The sequence below is a fragment of the Alosa sapidissima genome, chromosome 8 (genome assembly GCF_018492685.1).
Source record: "Alosa sapidissima isolate fAloSap1 chromosome 8, fAloSap1.pri, whole genome shotgun sequence".
Classification (NCBI taxonomy): domain Eukaryota; kingdom Metazoa; phylum Chordata; class Actinopteri; order Clupeiformes; family Clupeidae; genus Alosa; species Alosa sapidissima.
The window spans coordinates 3,138,257-3,152,791 of NC_055964.1; the positions used below are offsets into that span (position 1 = coordinate 3,138,257).

At 40.6% G+C, this 14,535-nt stretch overlaps 1 protein-coding gene across 3 annotated transcripts in view; it reads left to right on the top strand.

Moving 5' to 3' along the window:
* Positions 1-14,535, top strand: part of si:ch211-225b11.4 (thyroid adenoma-associated protein homolog) — a 54,369-nt gene that overhangs the window by 3,969 nt on the left and 35,865 nt on the right. For 2 of the 3 annotated variants that reach the window (XM_042101887.1, XM_042101885.1), the window contains exons 3-10: positions 2,964-3,050; positions 3,136-3,163; positions 3,266-3,414; positions 6,779-6,901; positions 6,986-7,121; positions 13,281-13,423; positions 13,760-13,841; positions 13,937-14,073. In XM_042101887.1, the coding sequence (XP_041957821.1) occupies positions 2,964-3,050; positions 3,136-3,163; positions 3,266-3,414; positions 6,779-6,901; positions 6,986-7,121; positions 13,281-13,423; positions 13,760-13,841; positions 13,937-14,073 (885 nt within the window). The remainder of the gene's footprint in view (positions 1-2,963; positions 3,051-3,135; positions 3,164-3,265; positions 3,415-6,778; positions 6,902-6,985; positions 7,122-13,280; positions 13,424-13,759; positions 13,842-13,936; positions 14,074-14,535) is intronic. The other variant, XM_042101886.1, reaches the window with a different exon arrangement.

The following is a 14,535-nucleotide window of genomic DNA, read 5'->3' on the forward strand; positions in this document are numbered from 1 at the left end:
AGCGCTCAGCTCCAGAATCTGTTCAGGAGTTGTTATTTTTCCTTACTAAGAGTAGCCTAGGCTAGGTCTGAAAGGCTTTGTGAATAACTTAATAAGAGAAACTCCTAGCTAAAATCTTTTATTGCTATTTAGGAGTAGCCTACTCCTAGTGGTAAGATAAAAGGCTTTGTGAATATGGCCCCTGGTGTCTAACCCAATGTTGACCACCTCACACATTTCTCTAGATTTTGCAACGACCTTACATGACACAATGCCATAAAATGCCAGTTTTTAGGACACATAATAATGTTTGTAATGATACCAGTTAGGCCTACGTTCAACAGTAACATACGTGTAATGAGCTATTCATTGTCGAAGGTGCATGGTGAAGTGAAATTCTTACTTTGGAAAACAAACATTTGCCGATATCATTGGATAGGGGATAGGCCTAGGCCTACTTGTTTATTTTTTACGTAGCCTACAATGGCCAGTTCAGACAAAGCCGAAATTACTCATTTTGAAACATTTGTATGGTTATATTGCTTGACTTAAATCCCAGAGAGTAGGCTACCGCACCCCACAGTAATGGGCCTAGCTAGCGGTCTTACGCGTTCAGTGTGGGGTAGGGTATAAACAAGCTGAGAATTTAGCGGTGTCACGTCTGCCTGTCACAGACGTGGGGAGCTGAAGCTTGGGATACAGTTACAGTAACAGTATTTTATTTTACTTCTTATAGAATATTTTTTTTTTTCACTTTTATAAAGGCTTTGTTTGAATGCTGTTGGAACAAATAGTAGTTGATTATAAAGGCAACTTTCTGTTGCAATATTCTGTGTGTTCTGGACTGCAGGTAACTTGTTAAGCCAGTGGTTCTCAAACTTTTTCTTTCATTCCCCACTTTTATCAAGGGGGCATTGACTGATGATAGTGGAGATAAAGTGTTATCCCGAGGCCTTTGCAAGTCAGCATCTCCGACGGTAGTCTACCCTATTGTCGTGTGTTAAATTATTATAAATTATATTATGTGTGACTCGGACATCTAACGAAATGCAACAGACTCATATCGTCTTTGCGCATCTGCAGAAGTTAGCCAAATATGAATGTAGCCTAATTCTGCGGCATAAAGCAGATGTATTTGTTTATTGTACAGAAAAATAAAAATGACATGTCAAGCAGTCAATTGACTACATTTTGTTATTGAATTCGTAGGCTGGGATTACTCTCGGCAACAATTATGTTTAATGGTAGATCCTGCTTTTTCAGAAGGGGCGGCAGGCAGAGCGATGTACAGTGGCAGAGCGACGCACAGTGGCTGAAAGTGGTACTAAAGCTTCCCGCAGCTTCACGCCTCGTAATGCGCGAATTAAGTGGTCATTTGAAAGCGATGGCCACTGTATCTTTAATTTAAATAGTAGGCCTACAACATAGAACATCAATGTGTGGTGGCCGGTTTTGATTTTGTGGTGCCCAGCCACAGATTAGTCAACGTATGGAAAACACTGAAGGTGTCAAATTAAAAATATTTAGCAGCACACGTTATGCTTGACGAATCGACGCTCATATTTTGCGTCGACGTATTTTTTGCATCGACGTCATCGATTACGTCGACGCATTGTCCCAGCCCTAATCCGTTATACTCACCCCCCTAAACCTCACTCCCGATCCGGGTCACAGCACCAATGTAACCTGCGTTGTGTTGAACCTGCGCGATTCAGCCCTGCACACGCCCAGACTCGAACCAGTGAACAGCAGCACCTCGGATCGGGAGGCGAGCGTACTAACAATTGAGCCAATAGCCCAGGCTACTGGCTCGCATGCCAGCAGCACTCTTGAGGCGTCGGGGAGTGAGGTTTACCAACGTTCCACAAGCACAGCTAAGCTAGCTGGCATCCATTACATAACAATAGTAAAAAAAAGAAATATCCATCAAAACTTTCGACCGGTGGTGTCAGTGGTTGTCAAACTTTTTCTTTCATTCCCCACTTTGATCAAGGGGGCATTTTCAAGCCCCACCTGTCCTTCATCGCTCTAAGAAAGTGGTAGGTCAAGCTTAAAATTGTCAAATTTATTGAAATAAAGTTCTAAATATATCCTCTTCAGCAGAGTTAAAATCAGCTGGTGCTGCAGATATAATATAAATAAATGCATAATGTGGCATTGTAAGTTAAACACACATATTTCTGTTTTCCAGCAACATACTGTATTAGCAAGCATAGGCCAATATTTCACAGCATTGTACAATATATTCAATAAAATACCAACCTGCTGCATTAAATGGATCATAATCCGGTCATACTGAGCACTGCTGGTTGGGAAATATTTTTGAAATAAACTTTGCAGGGATGTGATGTGCTGTTTAATACATGGGATCACAAGAGTGGCTCCCGAATCAGACGTTTCAGTGATTTCACTCAGATTCTCAAAGGCATCAATACTGTCTCGATCGAGGCGCCTGTCCCATACCTCAAGGTTTTTGGCGAATGCAGTAATCTTTCCAAATATATCGCTAAGATAGGCCAAAGTGCGGAGAACAGATGCGCTTTTAAGGGCCAGGTCTTTATGAAATTCGCCAGTCTCACAACCTAATTCAAAATCTCATTCAGGTCGGGACTAAGCTGCCTTGATGCGAACGCTTCTCTATGAATAACACAGTGCGTCCATTGCGCATAGGGTGCTACCTAGGCCTAGGCTACAGGTAATTGTTTTTTTTTTTTTAAATCCTGTTTTTCACGTCAGTTCGCACCTGGCATGTCTCCGCGACCCACAGTTTGAGAAACGCTGCACTACATCCTTTTGTTATATTGAAATTTGTTTTCATCACAGCCTTGTTACAACATATTAACTGTCTGTATGTATAAATGAAGTATTAATCAATATTTGTTAGATGTGAAATAGATAGATAGATAGATAGATACTTTATTGATCCCTAGGGGAAATTCAAAATGCAGATTGTCCATAATTTGTCCCATTTTTGCTTGCTGTAGATGGTCCAGTTCATTGGTGAAATGAATTCAGATATTGTTTATGAAGAAATTCAGCTACACATTAATACTTTAATGCACAGCGACCAGGTAAGATGTATTGTCAGGTTAAACCATATGAAGGAACAATGGTCTTAATCAAGGCAGTAAAAATGTTTTATGTTCTCTTTTTCAGATAATGTCAATTGGAGATCTCCAGTTAGGTGTGTCAGATAAATATACTGTAGAACATGGGCATTATATAAATACTGCATTTTCCATTTCATTCCATTTTATTTCATGTTTTTATATAATTGCTTGTACAGTGTCTATGTTCCTGGAAAGCAGCACTCTTGGCCAAGGAATTTTAAGACGAGAGAGCCATTCTGTACTTGCTAAAGTTGCTGAAGTCTTTGTGTCTTCTCAAGAAGAGGATGTTTTGAGAAATGAAACTTTGTGTTACCAGGCTGTCAAGGTATGAAATTTTACTATGCAATCTACTTGCTGATTTTTAGAGATTGACATTTCTATGATATGCAGGCATGGTTTTACATAAAGGCGAAATGGGTGGTCGCAGCATCTTTTTTTTTTGCAAAAAATAACAGGAACATTTGTGACCTTTCATTTGTGTGAATCGGTTTGCTGTCATTTGCTCTTCACATCGATTATATCAGGTCACTGTGTAGACAGGAGTGGGCGTCCTCTCTATTTTGTGCAGGTGTCAGGTTGCTGTGAAGGTTTCACACAGAGATTTTGGAAGGGGAGGGGGCAGGGGTAACTATAAAATAGCGCAGAAGTTACCTACCTATAGAGTGTGAAAGTGACCACCGTCATTTGAATGTGGCCGATAAGGGGTAACAAGCCTCCATGACAGCTTTTAAGTAAGTGGTAGCAGACCCAGCAATCACTTTGTAGACAAGCATTAGTCACTTGAATTTGATGCAGATGGCTAAGTGTGACCCCTGTGAAGTTGGCACCCCATATAATGAAAACATTGATACAATTATTCTGATTTGTTTGTGCATGTTTTTGCACAAACGGTCTAAAAGAAATTAAACATTAACTTATTTTGTGACCTGGGTTCACTAAGCACCCACTGTTTGTGCAGTCAAAATAAACATTTGTGCATCATTGTTTCTTATGTTATTTACACTGTAGCACTTTTTAGTTGAGGATTGACATCACTCAGCACCCCATTAACACCCAAATGACTCCAAAATGGTTAGAATTGTTTGTGTATCTTTTGTGCACATTGTTAATTTTTTTAAACATTGTTTGCTTGGCGAGTGATGTCACTAAGCACCCCCTTAAAATAAAAATGTGTGCGCAAAACGTCTTAGAGAAATAAAACATTAACTTGTTTATTGACTTGGGGTCACTCAGCACCCCATTAAAGGGATATTCCACCATTTGTGGAATTACACTCATTTTCCACCTCCCCTTGAGTTAAACAATTGAGTTTTACCTTTCTCCAGTTCATCCAGCCGTTCTGAGTCTGGCGATACCACATTTAGCTCCAGCCTAGCACAGATCATTGAATTGGATTAGACCATTACCATCTCGCCTGCTAGCATCACGTTTAAAAGTGACTAAGATTTCCAGTAATAAAGTTTGAAAGTGTAATAAGACCAACGGAAAATGAAACGTGCCGATTTTCTAGGCTGATTTGACATGGAACAATACTCTCATAATAATCAAGGAAGACCATGGGCGCAGCAGCACAATGATATCATGCAGCACCTGAAAATAGTCCCTGTAGGCTAACTTCCAGCAACTAGGTTGAGCTGCAGCGAGATGCTAATGGTCTAATGTGATTCAATGAAGGCCATAGTATAAAACTTTTTCTAAACAACAAAAACAGAAAGGTTGCTGACAGCAAATATGGAGGAGTCATTTCCGATGGAAGAACAAAATGCTGAATGAAGCCCAAAGCTTTACTGATGTTAAAGCACACCCACATGACGGTAAAATAAAACTAAACAAAAGGTAAATTTAGCAAAGGTGGCCAAATTAATACAGTATAGACTATTGCTAGGCGTGAAAGTAGGCCAACTAGGCTACTTTTAGCTGACTAGTGCCGAACTTGAATTCTTTGAATGTTGCACCCTGTTAGAGACCAACTCAAAAGTGAAGTTACTTTCCAAAATGACTAACGAGTAAAGTAATTTCAGTGACTTGTAACTTGTTACTTATTTTGAGTTACGACCCCAACACTGTATACGGCTCTGCATACCACAAGCCTAGAGCATCCTCTCGCGGCTGTAGATGGTAATGTTTACTCCTTGGTTCATGTCAGACAGTATGAATTAACATTTGAAATCATGTTAAATTATATATATATTTTGATATATAAGTCACCAGCCAAACTATGAAAAAAAAGTGTGACTTATAGTCCGGAAAATGCGGTAGCATTCGAACTGCACAGGAGTTCTAATAAACCGTAACCTAGACCTCCGTTTTCTAGCGGACCCTGGTCTGCACCTGGGTTCAGTAGACTGCATTCACATTAGCAAAAATCAAACAAACTCTGGTCTGGACCAAACGGTCTAGTGTGAATGCGCCCTTAGTTAGTTCTGCACAATATTTCCACAGATGTCCGCAGTGGTAAGTCTTCCAGCAAACTTTTACCGCTGCCTTTTTTGCTTCTTTTCCCGCATGGAGTTTGATTAGGCACCTGTGATTTCTATGTCTATCTTTTATCTTCCCTAAAACCCAAACATTTTCTAAACCGGTAGTTTGACTTAACAATAGGCTACGTTGTTAGGCTATGTTCACACATGGTCGGCTACTTTCATAAGCGGACATTTCACCCTCTCCGTTTTAAAAAAAAAACAGTTTTCAGAAAAATGTTTGTTTACACTAACCCGTGTATATATGCCGTAAGAGCATGCCAAACATCTAGGTGGCAGTGTAACGAGAAGCTCCACATTAGCCAATCAGAATCCCGAAAATAGCAACAACAGCAACAAATAACTTCCTCTTTCTCTTTTGAACTGTATTTGCAAATGCAAACAGACGAAAAGGGTTTGTACCAACATATATGCGACTACTACTCTGAATGCATCTATGATCATCATAGACAAATGAAAATGTAATCATAGGTCGCACTTTTGGTGCAGGTGTAAGTTCTGGCGCATACTGTGATGTCGGCTGCCTAAAACTCTGTTTTTCTCAGTTCACATGCAAACATGCAAACAAAGTTTTCCGAAATCTCCACTCTGGCCTGAGTTTTTAGAAAGAATCATTTTCAGAGGCGAATTCTCCATTTGCATGTAAATGCATGGGGACAAACAAAGGGAAATGTCTCCATTTTTCAAAATAACCATGTACGTGTAAACAAGGTCTTAGTTAGGCTATTGTGTGCCATAAAGTCTCATAGTTCTGCCAAAGTGTTGAAATGTAATTAGCCTATCTGAAATGCAATGGCTTCAGTTTGTCATTTTATAATCTTGGCTTCGTAGCACATAGTTGAACAATTGTCTTCGACAATCATCAACGCATTAACCATTTTTAATTATTAGTATACAGGATTATATCTTAATTGGCTGCCTACAGACACCCTTTTTTACATACTGTAGTGTACTCACAGAATAGGCAGCTAGCGGATGGTGAGGAGGTGATTGCTGAATGTGACAAAAATGTTATGGGTTTGTAATCGCGTATGATTGCTGACTGCACCTTTTAAGAGAGGTGTAGTTGGAGGTGTGGTTCCTTCATCCATGTGAGGCACCTGGAAAAACTTTAGATTACCTTTTATGATGCTTGAAAAGCAATCCATGATTACAACCAAGACACTGTTGTGAAGAATTTACATCCACATGTGTACGGTTTGCTTTCAGGTGTGTCTTCAGATTTTTCAGATATTGCCCAAAGAAGTGTCATCTATGGTGTTTGGGACAGAACAATCTAATCCAGTTTTGACAAGCATTTTGGGGTTTCTCATGGACATCATTCTTGGATGGGTAGGTCCTTTGCCTATCTGCCTGTCAACTATGTATTAACACATGATTATCAATTTCACACAAATGCCCTCTCTTTATGAACAGAGTATCAACAAAGATACGCGACTTTTGGCAGGCACTGCAGTGGCCATGCTTATTAACACTGCTCCAGAGGAAAAAGTTGGAAGGATGGCTGCATGGTCTCTCCTTCAATTCACCAGACCAGGTGACCCATATCTTAGTAATTTTCACAATTGTATTAGTAGAATAATGCTATGTTTATGTTTATAGTTCTTAGCAGACACTTTTGTCCAAAGTAATGTACAATGATATCAATAAACATTACATAACATTAAAATGATAAAAAATTTACAAATACAACAACAGTGGGGGTTCCACTACTGTATACAGGTATGGTGAATCTATAAAAAAATATGTAATACCTAAAATACTAGGAAATACTGAATTACTAAAAAAAAAAAATGCACGGTTGAAGTGCATTAACACATTGAGGGCCAGATGTACTAACGCTTTTGCGCCCACTTCAGGCGTATTTGTTTCGCAATGTGCGTGTAAAATCATTAGGAGGGATGTACAAACAGGCCGCAATGATGTAAAAGCGCAAACTGCTTGTCGCGGGACCTGAAAGTGGCAGATTGCGTTTGTCATGCCATGCATATGCATTCATGGGAGGATCCAGGGGAAAGTGGGAGTTTAGCGTAAAAAGATGGGAGGGGAAGAGTAAAGAGCGCCTAATTATGTATTCCGCGGTATGTACAAAAACTGCTCCTGAAAGCGCACGTCTATTCTGCGCCTAAATACTTCCGCCTTGTAAAAGCAGGTGTTAATCCAAATTGCAGTTCAATGCGTCAATAAGAGAACCTTTCAAAGACAACAAAATCGCTATTTAGAGCACCAGTTTTTGTGGTGAAAGTATTTGTACTACCAAAAGCAACCTCAACTTTCGTTGGCCTTTCGAATGTCTTACTTTCACTTTCACGTCATTCACTTAAACTTTCCTACTTGCTAGATTTGACCAATCTTCCATAGCCTACGTGCACAAGTAGTATGAGTAGAACTACTTGCCAAAAAAAAGTGCCAAAAACGCAATATTGTGTTTTTTGTTCCCATGCGTTGAGTGCCAAAATCGCAATATTTGGGGGCCAAGCAGCGAAGCTGCGAGGACCTCATTGTGTTTCTACGTTTTCCTATTATTATTATTATATGCAAAGGGAGTCTATGGCAGCCCATAGAACCGTATGGTAAAAAGTTGGGAAATTTGGCACACTGATTGGGGACGGTCCCATGATTAATGTCCCCAAGTTTCATCTCTGCAACTCGAACCCTCTAGCGCCACCAACAGGCCAAAGTTGGACGTGCGTTCATGCACGTAACTTGACCTGTTGGTCCGATTTTCAAAAGTCAGGTATTGTTGGAATCCTTGGACCAAGCCGAGTTCAACGCACCTTATGACGTCATTTTCCGCCATGATGGATTTTCCGCCATTTTGGATTTCATCAAAAACACTTCAAATGTATCAGGGGTCACATACTTTCTCTGATTCCCACCAAATTTGACACAGATCATCTTCAGACCAAGCCTCACAAAAGTTATCACTTTTTGTCTTTGGAAGTATTACCGTTCGCCCGTAAAAGCCAATCAAAATGTGCGGCGAAGCCGCCAAACAGGAAGTGAGCTCATATCTCAGCAACCCTTGCATGTATCAAAACCAAACTTGGTACATTGACTCATGACCCCATCAGGAGGACCCTCAAGAAATTCGGTGACCTTTGACCTATAGCGCTGTAATTCACAAACATGCCTTTTGGCCTGTAGCTGCTGCTGTGCTTAGAATTAAATTGTACTAGTGGTGTCTGGTAATACTGTGAAAGGTCCTTAGGTCAACTGAGGGCAACTTGTCACATCAATATAATTTATTCGGCCGCCATATTTGATTTGATCAAAAACACCAACAATTTCGCACAGGTCACAAATTTCATCTGATCTTCACCAAAATAGGCACAGACCATCTTCAGACCATGCCTTGTCACTTCATTTATTTCTGTAACAATTGATAGAAGCGTTCGCCCGTCACATCCAATCGGAATTTGTGGCGAAGCCGCCAAACAGGAAGTGAGCTCATATCTCAGCAATCGTTGCATGCATCAAAACCAAACTTGGTACATGGACTCATGACCCCATCAGGTGAATGGCGAAGACATTTTTTGACCTTTGACCTCTAGGGTCACTGCAATTAGCAAAAATGCCTTGTATTTTGCATTTTGCCTTTTAACTTTTGACGTGCTAGACGTGAAACTTGCTTTGACAGCTTATGGCCATACGTCTGATTGCAGCATTGAGCTAACAGCATTTCGTTGCCATGGTTACTCTGGCCTATCTGCTTGGCCCCCTCATTGCTGCTTGCAGCTATATTGTGTTTTTAGCTTTTTTTCGGGGAAAAAAGCTAAGTTTCGTGCGATTTCGGGAACTCTATCATGAACAGAACTGAAATAGATGACGATTTATCTGGACATTTTATCATAACTCGGCTGGTTGCCGTTTTGGGTCGAATCAGTGACGCATGCACGTCAAGTCAAAACCAGGCCATTTATTTTCGTGGGTTTATCACTAAGTGGCAGTCTTGCCAGGTCTCGTTAGGGCACCACACGCCAGGTCAAAAACATTAGAAAGAGTAGGCGTAACTGATCACCGTGCTGAGGAGGGAGTTCCATCTCCACCACGGGCGGAGTGGGTGATAGGCCGAGTCGCGTTTGCAAGAGGGCACGTCCTTGCCAGAGTGCCGAATATGTCGGTGATAGCGACACAGACGTTACCGACCAAGAGGAGGAGGAATTATGGAGCCCGACTAGTATAGAAATCTAGACGCACCCTAGTGGCAGCAAATGTAATTTGCCAGGGTAGTCTAGCAACTCTCCATTGGCTTGCGAGCTGGAAAAATGTAACTTCAATAAGGCCAATCACATCACACAATGTGATTAGAGTCGGTAGGTGGACTTAACATAATGATTGATGGCAGAGTGGCAACGGTTCGGCGTGAATTCCCTGCTACTTGAAAACAAAGAAGATGGATGTTGCTGTTGGCGAACAGCATGACACGAGTTAAATGAACTGTGTGGCAGCATTTTGGGTACCTGGTGGAAACTATTAACGGTGACAGACAAGACGCAAACAATTTGCAAACACTGTAAGAATATACACACCTACAGAACCATTACAGCTCTATACTAATAACTGATGCGGCTGTGAAAAAAACTCTGAAAGGCCAGACAACTCTGACAAATGCCTTTGCATCACAACTGCTGCAGTCAAGTGCTAGAGCCACAGCAATAACAGCAGACATTGGCGTTTTCATTGCAGCTGATATAAGGCCATTTTGCTTGCATGGTCTACAGACACTTCTTCTTGCCGCTGTCAGACTGTACAATAAGCACCACCACAGTAGACCACAAAACACAATTACTGTTTTACTGTCTGCACATTAACATTTTGAATGCCGCATTGTTTTTGGAAGCTTTAGCTCAGTGTGCCAGCAATCTAGATCATTGTTGACTATTTTTGTGGAGCCACAGCGTATTCTGTTATAGCTATGGACACATACTATGGCTCGTTTGAAAGGTGAGACTTTCAGCTCTCAGTGGGTACAAACTGTTTATTTCAGTTCAGTTCCTGAGAAATCCCAAGCTAAACAGTGGCTAGTTTTCATCAAAATCCCTGTTTTTTTTAGAAGACAGCGTTTTTTATGAAATATGCGCTGTTTGAGCCTGTCACTCTTATGACACTTACATTTCGGTCAAAGGACTTGTGTAAGATAAATATAGTTTTTCTGTTCACAAAATCACCTTTCTACTGCTGTCGGGCTCTAGCCTGACGAGCCAGACCCACATCAAGATGTAGGTTCTGGTGACTCACCATTCGCAGTGCTCAGTCCGAGGGGCGGGATAATTGGTTGTCTTTTAACGTTGTCAAATTAACTCTGCACGCAATAGGGTAGCGCTACAACTCATGAGTCCCATGTGTTTTCACACCAGCGGAGCTAGTTGGTTATTTCAAACTTTTGCTTAACAAACTCAAACTTTTTAACTTAAAAAAAGCTTAAAGCTTCAGTTGACAAGATTTTTTTGATCATATTCACTGAAACCGACACTATGCACCGACAGAACAACATAAATCAGCCCGTTTTAGAAAAAACCCCGCACTTCTACCTCCACCTAGAGCCTGTTAGCCTAGAAATCTAGACGCGCCCAGGGCTAGTCTAGCAACTCTCCGTTGGCTTGTGAGCTCCAGAAATCGAAACTTAATCAGGCCATTGAAATCGTGTATAGAGTCGTTTGGTGGGCTTAACATAATGATTGATGGCAGAGTTGCAACGGTTTGGCTTGAATTCCCTGCTACTTGAAAACAAATAAGATGGATGTTGCTGCTGGCGAACAGTGTGACACAAGTTAAGCTTTTATTATGTTGGCAAACGTTTGAACTAGCAACTCAAAAGACAACTGATTATCCCGCCCCTTGGACTGAGCACTGCGAACGGTGAGTGCCCAGACCCTACATTTTAATGTGGGTCTGGCTCGCCAGGCTAAGAGCCTGTTATTTGTTTTGCAAAAATCCACAGCTCCAGGTTCTTCTGGTCCAATCAAAGCAGGGCTGTGTGAGATCTGACTGTCAATTACAGTCTGGTGTGCACTGACGAGCACAAACTCGATGAGAGGATGCTCGGTGATAGTGGGGTGGGGGGGGCACAAGAGTTGTAAACAGGCTTGGAATTTCACCATTTTAGGGGCAATGCCACTTGGCCTTCAGTTGGGCATATTTGGTGGGGGGCACAAAGGCCACATGTCAGGGCACCAAGGCCAAAGTTAACTATACAGTAGTAGGCTGTAAAAATGATCAAAAGTTTTTCATTTTAGCCTAGTATTTAGCCTATTCACAGCAGTAGACCTGCCTCACTGTATGTCACATTACAATAACATGAAACATGACATATTACATAGAACTGTAAATCATCTGATTATCTAATATGTACAGATAACTAGGCTATATTTAACATTTATTTTATATTTGGCCTGAACATTTTGTGATCATTTAGGCTACTTTCACAAACTAAGTCAGCTGTACATCCTCTGATTTTAATATTTACCGATATCTAGGCGATATTTGTAACATTTATTTTGTATTTGGCCTGTTATGAAATCATGTAGAACAATTTAAACTCATTGTGAAACTTAAAGCCCACATTTGGAGACATGCATGTCGATATTTGCAGCAAATTCAAAACCGGATTACTCTGGAATGGCTAACTGTATAGGGGACTGCTTTACAAGTTTGTGTTCGGTAAGGTCTGCTGTTTATTCAGATATATGGTTTGTCATGTGTTGAACCAAGGGTTCGTGAAGTATTCCACCGAGATGAATGGGTAGGGAGATGGGCGCAGAATCTTATGTAGAATTTATGATTAAATTTAATCATATTATTTACTTTTCTCGAACCGTTCACCACAGCAATTAGCGGCTAACATCGTTTAAAAGCTGGGAAAAAGCTCTTTCATGTGATGTGATACTTGTGATGTCTGTGTTATGAGTATGCTACTTTTCCAGTAGTTCAACTGAGAAGAATGCAGAATATTGAAAGAAGGGGGGCACCAAGGCCACAGTGGCCTGTAAACTTCTGATTTTCAAGGGGGCATCACGGCCAACGGAAGGGGCAACGACGCGTTGTAGCCGCCGTGAAATTCTTACCCTGGTTGTAATTTCTTTAGAATTCTACTTCTGTCATGTTTAAAGGTTTGTCTTCATCTCTGCTTGTATCTGCACTAGTTGGCTCTCCACAGTAGCACATTAGCAGCTTTTCTCTTTCTCCTCTCCTACATCTTTTCATTAGTTATTTTTTCTTGACTCTGCTTCAGCTGCCACATCAACACTGGTTGAAACCGGTGGTTGATCGCGGGATAGCTAATAATTAAGTTAATGACGCTGGTCAGAGTGTTTAGTTTCCCAACATGTTTTCTAGGTTTGCAACTTTAAATGTAACGGATGTTTTCTCCTCTGGGTCTTGAAAAATACATTTCATAATTCATTGGGACTGAAGGAGCAAACAATCAGGGCTAATTATCTAATAGTAATCTTCACGTTTGGCTAATGTTATCCACTTCCACGAGTAGAAGTAATTGACATGCTGTAACGTTATAGTGTTCTGTTCCGCAACAATGTAAGTTTCCAAAATTCCATATTGAAGTCAATGTACCCAGATATTCTTTAGAACGTTTAATTTCCAACATTCCTGTCACACCGATGTGACGGTACCGCATCTGCTGATTGATGGCATCAGAGATTGACTTTGTATTGTTTGAATGCCTATTATGATTAGTTTCTTTGTCTCTTAGAACCCTGGAAGCTGACTCTGGGAGAACTTCAGGTACAATGTCATTGCAGAACCAAGGATAGATTGGAGAGACTGGCTTTGAGCCGAGGTTTACTGACTGCCTGCAGAAAGGACATTCTTGCCTATGACCTTGATCATAACAGGGTAGGTTTATCAGGGTATTAAGTGGTGGGGCAGGATGGTATTGGTGGAGTAGGAGGTCATTAATGTATTTTTTTTACTTGATCACCTGATTAGAACATGTCAGTGGATAGATAATTAGTCCGATTACCCCATTGCCCAGTTTGTAAAGCATGGTTGTAAATATCAGATTTTTAAATTTATGACACAAGATTTACATTATTTGTGTCATTGTGACTTTATTTTCACCAGCTTGTGTGCTGGGTCAGAAGTCTACACTACACACCTCCTCTTGCCATGGTTGTTTTTATGAGGTTTTCTTTGTGTGTGTGTATGCAAGTACATGTGTTTGTGTCCTAGACTTGCCTTCTCCTGGATATGTTCCCTGTTGTTTCTGCTCTCTGTGAAGAGTCATTAGAAGATCATTACTATGCATTCCAAGGTATTTTTGTGTTAAAGTTCGTTCATTGTATTATCATTATTTGTACATTATTTTTATTGACCCATACGATGTGCTTAATGTTTTGTTGATTTTAGTGTTTACCCTTTGGCTAAAATGCCTAAAAGAGTGTCAGCCATCTATATTGGAGATGAGCAGTGTGCCACTGCTGGGACAAGACTCAAGTCTTCAGCACCAAGTCATTGAAATCATATGGAAAAATGCAGAGTCTCCAGTGAGTATGATTTTTTTTAATCCAGGGATTCCAGGAATTGATCCTTTGCTTTTTCAATTCAATTAAATTCAAAATGTTTCACTTGTCCCAGAGCATCAATTTGTGAGATCTTGTAGAGAGATATAATAAAAAATACACAAAATATGAAATGTATGTAAATTGATAAATCAAATGTTGTGAAGTGTGTGCAGTAAATAAATAAACATCCAACATGATTTTGATAAAAGTCCAATGAGGTGTGAAGTAACATGTACAGCTAGTTCAATGAGCCTAATTAAGGCTCAAAGTTGGGTGGCATAAATAGACCAGGAGTGAGGCTAGTACCAAACAATGTATGGCTGTGATGTCAAGTTAGGTGGATGGGGAGGAGGAGAATCTGAATATGTTAGGAAGAAAGGAGGGGCAGATAACTGGAATATGTGGAGGGTCAGAAGTGATTGAGAGTTGAGAAGCCAAAAGTTG